The sequence below is a fragment of the Puntigrus tetrazona genome, chromosome 24 (genome assembly GCF_018831695.1).
Source record: "Puntigrus tetrazona isolate hp1 chromosome 24, ASM1883169v1, whole genome shotgun sequence".
In the NCBI taxonomy this organism is placed as follows: Eukaryota; Metazoa; Chordata; class Actinopteri; order Cypriniformes; family Cyprinidae; genus Puntigrus; species Puntigrus tetrazona.
The window spans coordinates 4,629,893-4,639,892 of NC_056722.1; the positions used below are offsets into that span (position 1 = coordinate 4,629,893).

Genomic DNA, 10,000 nt, shown 5'->3' on the forward strand with positions numbered 1-10,000 from the left:
TAATATATTAATCACATAAAAATATATATATATATTAATCACATAAAAAAAATATATATATATATATTAATAATTTTTCATATATTAATCACATAAAAAAATATATATATATTAATCACATAAAAAAAAATATATATATATATATATATATATATATATATATATATATATATATATATATATTAAATAATTTTTAATATATTAATCACATGCACCAGCTTAATAGCTGCAGTCAAATGAGCAGCAGATCCCGTCACAATGACTGTTAAAGTGACTCGTGTTAGTTCTGGCCTGCTATATCGAATCAACTCATCCTGCGACAAGCCACTTTTCCCTCAGTATCCTTCCTTTGTTCAAACACGATGACTTCCGATGTGATCCGCCGCGTTTTATTAGGCTCACGGCCCAGAGAGCGCTTCCTGAATGTGATTTCTTCAACCAGAGCTCGTGAAGTTGACAAAACATCGCTTACTAATGCTCACCAGTTGGGTCGTCCAGGGTGAAGAGAGAGCTGTGGTACTCGGCTGCTGTTATGTTAAAGAACCGATGCGGTGTAGTGCTTCTGTACGTCAGAGGAAGCACAGAGGACTGTAGCTGATGGCAGACCGTCGTGTCGTGTAACGTCACAGGGTTTGTAGCCGTGGGGGAAAGTGAACGTAGCTAAAGCTGAAAATCTCAGCCCAGCGGTTTGCTGCTGATCCTCTGACGCTCGGATCCTGTAGAATTCAGGTCATATGCAATTGAAGCAATAAGCCGTGAGAGAATTATTTGTGTCGTACCTAAAACGCCCATTAGTTGTGGTCAAATTACTGTAATGCATAACTGAGAGCCATAAAGCAACAGTAATATGATATTAAACATTTAGTTACTATATTTTATTTTTTAAAAACATTTTTTAGTTTTATTTTTATTGACTTGCTTTTTTAAAATCTTATTTTTGGTTTTCTTATTGTTTTTTGGTTGCTAATTTTCTTTATTTACATTACATTTTATGTAATTACAAAAATAGTTATTTTTATTTTTATTGTTTTTTATTTTCTTATGTGTTGTTTATTATTTATTTACTTTTCAATAATTAATATTAATTATTAATATAATTAATAATAAAATTTTTGTTATTGCATTGCACATATATTTTTATTATTATTTATTTCCCATGCTTTTTCAATTTTCTTTGCTGTGCATTTTATTTTCTGATTTTTATAGATTTTTTTAACCGTTTTATTGCATTTTAATTTATCATTTTATTATTGCATTGCATTTATATATTATATTTTATCTACATATTGCCTACATATTTATCTACTAATTTTATAATGCCAGTTGTACAGCATCACTGAATGTCAATGTTCAAATGTTAAATGCCCTGCGTATTAATGACAACAGCAGGCCTCAGGGTGAGTTTCTGCGTCTCAGGAGCAGGTGGTTTGGCTTCGTTTAGCTGCTGGTTTGATCGTCTGCTGCAGCTCACGATGGTGATGTCACTTCCTCACAGTAGAGCAGCAGACGAAATGACCTCATGTTAGTCTCTCGAGTCAAACTGAGAAGTTCAGCTCACAAGTGCCTGCTGCCGCTGTCGTACACCTAATATTCACACCCACTTCCTGTCTGAAAGCCCCTTCTTCCTCCGCTGGAACATTCTGTCCTCCTCACTGTGCTTCCTCACCAAGAGAGGATCTGGTCAGCTTCACTTCACTTGCTTCACGAGATGAATAATAATGACATTTTCTTGTATTTAATCATTTTATTTTGAAATGCAATTTGTATTGTATTGTAGTTATTATTATTATTATTATTTATTATTTTATTATTTTTTTATATATATATATATATATATATATATATATATATATATATATATATATATATATATATATATATATATATATATATTTTTTTTATTCCAATTTTCTTATTAGTATTAGTATTAGTGCACTTTAAATATTATTTTAATTTTATTTGTTCATTTAATTATTTAAGGATTTATTAAGTAATTATTATTTTTATGTATTTAATATATATATATATATATATATATATATATATATATATATATATATATATATATATATTTGTTACTCTTTTTTTCGCATTTTTAAAATAATTTTGTATTTGTATTGCTTTTAATATATTATTGAATTAAAATGAATATAATACTATATTTAATTTTTATTTTAATCTAAAAAAGAACTGAGTGTATTTAAACTTTAATGAAGGAAGAAATGATTTTCAGCTTAGCCTGTTGCTTCAGGATAGCTTTGTTTAATCGTGTGTGTGTGTGTGTGTGTGTGTTCGTCCCACAGCTGTAATCCCGCTGCGTTACACCGCTGCCACATCTTTAATCTCTGTGATTTAGGAAAACACAGACGCAGAGTCTTGAGATTACACAACACAGGAAGACACAAATTATGATTATCAGCAGAGAGACACCGCAAATGAATCACAGACTTTGGGAAAAAAAGGGAGTTGAAGAAGGAAATGAGAACATTTCGGGCTGGCTTCGTCCTCAAGACGATCTTGTTTTTTTTTGCTGCTTTGATTTCTTCTGATAAAGGGACTGTTAAATGATTTCTAGAGATTGCATCATAATATGGCAAAATAATAGTAATAGAAAGTGTTTCCGGCATACTCTTGTCTTTGCTGCGGTGCATAAATATTAATAGATTGTTGTTGTTGTTATAGTGATTGTTATTAAATCCTCATGCGTCTTCTCGCTGCTTGTGTTGCAGTAAGCGTCATGGCGGATCTGAGCTTGACCGATGCTCTGACCGACGGCGTTCCTCAGCCTGACGTGGAGAACATGGTGGAGAGGGATTTTGTGGCCACGCTGGAGGCCGAGACCTTCGACGATCAGGTCGGAGAGACGGTGGACAAGGCCAGCTACGTCCCACTGCTGGACAATGACGGGAAGGGTGAGTCTGATCTGTTAATGTTAACAGGTTACCCGGCCAAAACATCAGGCTCCTCTCCTCTCAGACTTAGTTTTTTCCCCATTGCTTTTTTGTTATTGCATTGCAATTATATTTTTTAAATTCTTATTTATTTGCCATGCATTTTCAATTTTCTTTGCTGTGCATTTTTTTTATCCACCCGATTTTTTTTTTTTTTTTTTTTTTTTTTATTGCATTTTATTTTATCATTTTATTATTGCATTGCATTTATATATCATTTTTATCTACATATTACCTACATATTTATCTACTAATTTTATAATACCAGTTGTACAGCATCACTTTAAACAGATATTTTTTATTTATTTAATTACATTTTTTATTGCATTTAAATTTATTATTACATTGCATTTTTACATTTTTATTTTTTACCTACATATTTTATCTACATATTACCTACATATTTATCTACTAATTTTATAATACCAGTTATACAGAATCACTTTAAAATGATTTTTTAATTTATAATTTTTTTATTGCATTTAAATTTATTATTGCATTGCATTTTTATATTAAATTTTTTTACCTACATATTTATCTACTCGTTTTATAATACCAGTTATACAGAATCAGTTTAAACATATTTTTTTGTTTATGTTTCATTTTTTTTATTGCATTTATATATATTATTGCATTGCATTTTTATATTTACATTTTTTACCACATCATCATTTTAAACAGAAATTAATTAATGAATTTTATTTTATTTTTCCCCCTCAAGATTAAGCGTGGTCTCTCCTTTCTCAGTCTGTGACGTTCAGTTAATGTTGCTGTGTTAAATAAGCGGTTCCTCTGGTTTATGCGGGCCTGTGTGGATCTTTCGTGGGTGTCTGTCTGATTTCCAAGAGTTTGTTTTCATTGAGCGAACTGCGTGTTTCTCAGAAATCTCCCTTTGGCTTTTGAGGATTTTCTTGTCTAAACGCCTCTAATTGTGGAGTGTGTGTGTGTGTGTGTGTGTGTGTGTGTGTGTGTGTGTGTGAGCAGATCCGGGTACTGTAGTCGAGAATGGACAGCAGGAAGTCCAAGGGGCTCAAAACCCTGGTAAGAGACGCCTCAGATATTTCTCGTCGCCCCGGTTTAGTTTTCGGGTGTCGCTCCATCATTCGAGTCATACCTTGGTTTGCTCGTTGTCTTTCATGCTCATTTTCAGTTCAGATCATTTGTTTTGGTTGGACGGGAAGCCGCTCGTCTCGGTGGGCGTAGAGGAGACTAAAACCTTCATTTAGCAAGGTTTTAGTTTACTTGTAATTGCATGTTTATCCCGTTAGCAGTGCATTGAATAGCATCTCTTTACTGTTCTCCTCAATCTTGATGTCTGTCGTCCTCTCTCACGTGATGTCTGCCTGCGGGGATTTGACTTTGCCAGCCGTTTAGCATTTTTTGTTTCCTGTGACGCTGCATCTGGTGCAATCAGATAGAGACCACGCGTCACGCACATTAATGCATCAGTGTTTCTACATGTGCGTGGCTTTAGCTCACATGCACTGATTTCGGTCAGTCCAAATGAATTCAGCTGTGGCTTTTTACAAATCCAAAAAAATGTAAAATGATTTTTAGCTCAAATATCCATTCTTCACTGCTGACCAGTTCATAAGACGTAAATAAACTTAAAAGTAGGCTGATTCAAAGGTTTAAAATATATATTAATATATATTAATATTTGTATTGTTTTATAGTTTTATAATATAGTTCCAATGGAATTTAAAGGCAATGTTATTTTAACATAGATGAGATACTTTTATATTATTATTATTATTATTATTATTATTATTATTATTATTATAAATCAAATATGAACTGGTTCTCTATATGCAATCCTGGTTGTTTTTATAATTTATATTTTTAAAATAACGCTATACTCAAAACACAAACACATGCCATTAAAAAAAAAAAAAAAAAAATTATTGGTTCTGATTTTCAGGTTTAATTGGTAATGTTTTCCTTTTACTGGATTTATTTATTTTTTTATTTTAATAAACTTTCATATTTTCCATTTTATTTAACTAGTTTTTTGTGGTGTTTGTCTGTTTATTGAATTTTTTTAATATGTAATATTAATATACTTTTTTTTATTTTAGCCATTTTATTGCATCAAATTAAACTGAATTAAAATGAGAAAAATTGCCTTGGCAACTATCTAGAAAAAAAGTATTTTATTATATTATTTATTTTTTTTTATTTTATTTTATTTTATTTTTTATTTTATTTATTTATTTATTTTTAATTTTAAATTTTATTATTTTTTATTTTATTTTATTTAATATTTAATTTTATTTTATTAGTCAGTTTCCATTAATTATGTTAATTATAACCCAGGTTTAAGATCTTCATCATCCCTTTGAAATGAGTAATTTGCATGAAGGCTTTTCATTCTTGTTTTTTTTTTTTAATCTGTTTAACAGACGTCATACTATCCATTACTTCATATCTCTTTGCCATGACTGTGCATGTCGTCTGAATTTCAGCTCAAAGCGTCAGAATGCTTGGTCTGGACGCTGACGTCGCTGCAGCTCACAAAACAACCGTCTAATATGAGATTTATCTAGCATGAAGCGTTGAAACGATGTAGTCCTCGAAAGAGCGTCCTTCAGAGGGCGCTGTCGTGCTGAAATGATCCGCTCTGGATTTCCATTCATCGTGATTATGGAAAGTTTCTCTTCGCTGTTCTTGCAGGAAGTAAGTAGGGCAGAGAATATAGATCTGTGAGCTGCAGCCGACGCGGATGTCCAGGGAATAGAGCCGTTTTTAAGCACGCCTCCGTTTATGTGTTCGCATATTTGTGGCCGGGGCCGCGCATGCTGCATGCCGGTTTGATTGACAGGTGTGTGAAGTACTAACCAGCGCTGTTGTTCTCTGCTCGTGTGTTTCTGCCCCGTGTCTCGCTTCAGACGACTAGATCTTCTGCTCGATGCCTCTTCTGCTCCTCTTGCTCACGCCGCTGAACCTTCAGGAAAACCCGTTCCCGACACCGCCTTCGACAGCCTCAGCTTTACACCCCGCTTAAGGACGTGGGGTGTGTTCAGAGACGGAGAAAACCTCCAGTCCAAACCCTAGTGAGCCGCTGCCTTTTAAGGGCTCTTTCACGCCTTTTAGAGTTGCCTTTTGTTTCCGTTTGTCAATTCTGTTTCTGTATCAAATCTCGATCCAACTTAGCCCAACTTAACTTCAACATTCAGGCTATAAACGTAACATTTATTTAACATACAGGTAAACCCATAAATTCTTTCAAGTAGCGTTGCATAATTTAATGAAGAAAAAACATTGAAAAACGATTAAACTATTTGAAAAATGTAAACATTATTATTATTATTATTATTATACTTAATTTTTCTGAAATTGTCTTCTTCAAAATGCATACAAACCTGGAACACAAAAGTAAATTTTATTAATATTTTATTAATAGTAATATTTTATTAATAAAGTAATACAAGACACAAAACATGGCATTCAAAAACTATTAAAAATACTGTGTAAAACATGCATTTTTAAAAAAATAATACAGTACTCAAAACACAAACAGGTTTAAATATTAACCAGAATTTTTCTATGCATAAAATATGAATTTTTCTAATAATATGACTTTTAAAAAACAAACATATAGAACTGATAAACTGAGCAAAATAGTATATATATATATATATATATATATATATATATATATATATATATATATATATATATATATATATATATTATTAATTTTGCATGCACCTGTTATTTTTTTATGCAATGCATTTTAATAAGGCTTCTTAAAAGGCAACACAATCATGACACCTAACTTTATAGACCAGAAATGTTTTTGGGAGCACACTATGACCCCTTGAAATGCTGACTATGTAGGCAGCTCACTAGGTTTTGGAGCACTGTCTGGTTGTCAGACACACTCCGGTCTCGTTCTCTTGGGCAAAGTCATCTCAGGCTCACTGTACAGCAGCATCACGCCACCGGAGGATTCCCTCTGTGGGCTCATGGGAAACGGGATCTTTTGAGGGAACGGTAGCTCAGAGTGAGAGATGATATATCTGGTGATGACAGAATGTCACACACGCCTCGAGATCCACACACACACACACACACACACACTCTCACACACACACACACACACACACACACTCTCGATCGGTCAAGGCCTTTCTTCTTGCTCATGCACTTTTCACCAATGAAAGTCAACATGAAACATTTCCTATTGTGAATGATTTATCAGAGGATCGCTAAATTAATCTTATAATGTTATAGCAATAATATCAAATAGAGAGCAGATCTCCCGTGGTTATTATATTTTATTATTTTATTATATAATATTACTTTTTAATTATATCTTTTATTTTCAGTGAACACATTTTATATAATCATTTTAAAAAAGGATGCATTTTAAATAATTTTCACTATTTAATTTGCATTACTCTTATTATAATGAAATCATTTAATTATACATTCATTTTAATTCTTTATTTATCTGTCTAAAGCAATGGCACGTCAGTAATTGATCGATTGTTTTTATAGTGCTAAATATAAAAATATAAACCAACTAAAATATGAATAAAAAAACAAAAACGATAATAATAACACTGGCTGACTCTGAATATCCTCTTTCACCCCAAAATGCATCACGCTGGAGTAAAATGGCTTGTGAATGTAGTTTCATGTTGACTTAAAGTCTTAATATCCTAGAGAGACTTTATTGCTAGTGATAATCACTTGATCAGCTGTAAACGTGCTCCGTCGGTGTGTGATATTAGCGCTGATGCCCAAAGAGACTCGCTGTGTTTGATTGCTTTGTTCACACAAACATATGCACATCTACACTTCCCTCTGTTCTCCTGTCTGTCCACGCTAACGCTCGCTTTGAGACCTCAGCTGCCAGAGTTCATCTCACACACACACACACACACAGTCACACGCACACACACACACACACACACACACACACACACACACACACACACACACACACACACACACACACACACACACACACACACACACACACACGCACGCAGGCAGTCTCAGCAGCGTTTATATAAGCACTCGTTACAGACTAGGCCAGAAACGCGGATGCAATCACTCGGTGAGCGCTCTGCAAGCATGCACGGGTTCCAGAGATGATGCCGCTGTCTTTAGAGCCGGTTGCATGAGAGCCAAACCTCTGTTTACATTAAAAATGCCATTCATATGTTCAAACTTAGTTTGCGTTGTTTGTTGTGATTAGCTGAGTGGTTCATGTCAATCCTGATGTGTTTTTTCTCTCCTCCTTTCAGCTGTACGTTCGTTTTTAACAAGTTCACGTTTTTTTTTCACGTTTTCTGCTTCTGCGTAGTTTTAATGAACGTACAGAAAACTTCACTAAACACTGTCTTGAATTGTAATCGTCTTTTATTATATTCATTGGATGTCTCGGCTTACAAAAGTCTGTTGTGTGTGTTTTTGTTTTGTTTTTAGCAACACTAGTGCGCTGAAAATGGCACATAAATCACACTTCGTCTCTTTTAGAGATGGATCGATTGAAATTGCGTTTAATAACCAGAAACTGTTTCCTCTTCCTCCGCGGAGACTCCCGCTGGCCGCTGTACCCTGTGTTACGTCTGATCTACATGTAGACTTTTCTAGTGTCCGCACAGTTAATAAAGTTTTTATCGACCGGATCTGTCTGAACTGTCCCAGTCTGTCCCTGCACGTGGAAACCTTTTTATTTGTTGCAGCATTGATTTTGGAGACGTTTTGGATGAACTAGTTTAATAGCCGCCTCTCAGTGTGTTATAACGTGTTTTGGAGAGCGTTTTTGGAAAGTTTTGCCATTAATTACTCCTCGTGTCGTTCCAAACCCGTATGACCTTTATCTCCAGCACACAAGTGAAGATATTTTTGACCCTCTATAGACGGCAACTCGACTGAAACGATCCAGAAACATCGATTTTGAGTTTTGAGACGCCACGACAAGGCCTTTTGTGCTCAAAATGTAAGTTATGCAACCAAGTTACGCCTTCCGCCGTTTTCGAGATCACTTAAGAACGTATCTGACGTGATAAACGGTATTTATGCTTACTCTGAAATGGCTACGTTTCTGGTCTCTGTCTGCGGAGCTCTCATGTTTCTTCAGAAATATCTTCATTTGCAGAAATTAATAACAGAAGTTTCATTTTGGGGTGGGCTAATCCTCTAAAGGGATAGTTTCGCTCAAAAATAGACCCACATTTTGGACCGCGCCGACTTCCGCCGTGGAAACGCGGCGCGTGTTTGACAGAAGGAGGACCGCTAGCATGCTAATAGTGTGTGTGCTGCTGTGGTGGTCACTGAGTGTTTGGGCGGCGTCTCTGCGGCAGCGGCTCCTGCGGGAGCTCTATATGGGTCAGCCTGGCCTACTTGAGTCTGTTTTCGGGCCGGACGGCCCCGCAGCAGATGTGCTCGATCTGGAGCCGTTGTGTCCCTGATCCTCCAGAGGACGAGTCCCTCTCTCATCCAGCTGTGCTCGCTGCACAATCAATCACACGTTTAGTTGAGAGGCAAGCTTTCAGTGGTTTATCGGCAGAGCCTAATGATGACCGCAAGGTATTACGGTGTATTTCTGTGCATATGTTTCTGCATGTATATGTATGTTTTAAAAAGCCTCTGACGCTGGTTTATCGGGATCATTACTCGTCTTCAGCGTCATGTGATCCTTCAGAAATCCTTCTAATGTGCTGATTAGCTGCCCGAGAAACATTTCAGATTATTATCAATGTTCAAAACGGTTGTGCTGCGCATAATGTGTGTATATATATATATATATATATATGCACATGTATATATATATATATATATATATATATATATATATATATATATATATATATATATATATATATATATATATATATATATATACATATACATATTATATATATATATATATACATATTATATATATATGTACATATATATGTATGTGTATATATATATATATATATGTACATATATATGTATATATATATATATATATGTATATATATATATATATATATATATATATATATATATATATATATATATGCACATGTATACATATACATATA

The 10,000-nt window shown here is 34.2% G+C and overlaps 1 protein-coding gene across 6 annotated transcripts in view; it reads left to right on the forward strand.

Annotated features, from left to right (window-relative positions):
- The window catches only part of LOC122330003 (proteoglycan 4), a 52,344-nt gene that overhangs the window by 10,663 nt on the left and 31,681 nt on the right, over positions 1–10,000 (forward strand). For 3 of the 6 annotated variants that reach the window (XM_043226767.1, XM_043226772.1, XM_043226768.1), the window contains exons 2-3: positions 2,730–2,912; positions 3,936–3,992. In XM_043226767.1, the coding sequence (XP_043082702.1) occupies positions 2,738–2,912; positions 3,936–3,992 (232 nt within the window). In that variant the 5' untranslated portion in view covers positions 2,730–2,737. The remainder of the gene's footprint in view (positions 1–2,729; positions 2,913–3,935; positions 3,993–10,000) is intronic. The other 3 variants (XM_043226769.1, XM_043226770.1, XM_043226771.1) reach the window with 1 other exon arrangement.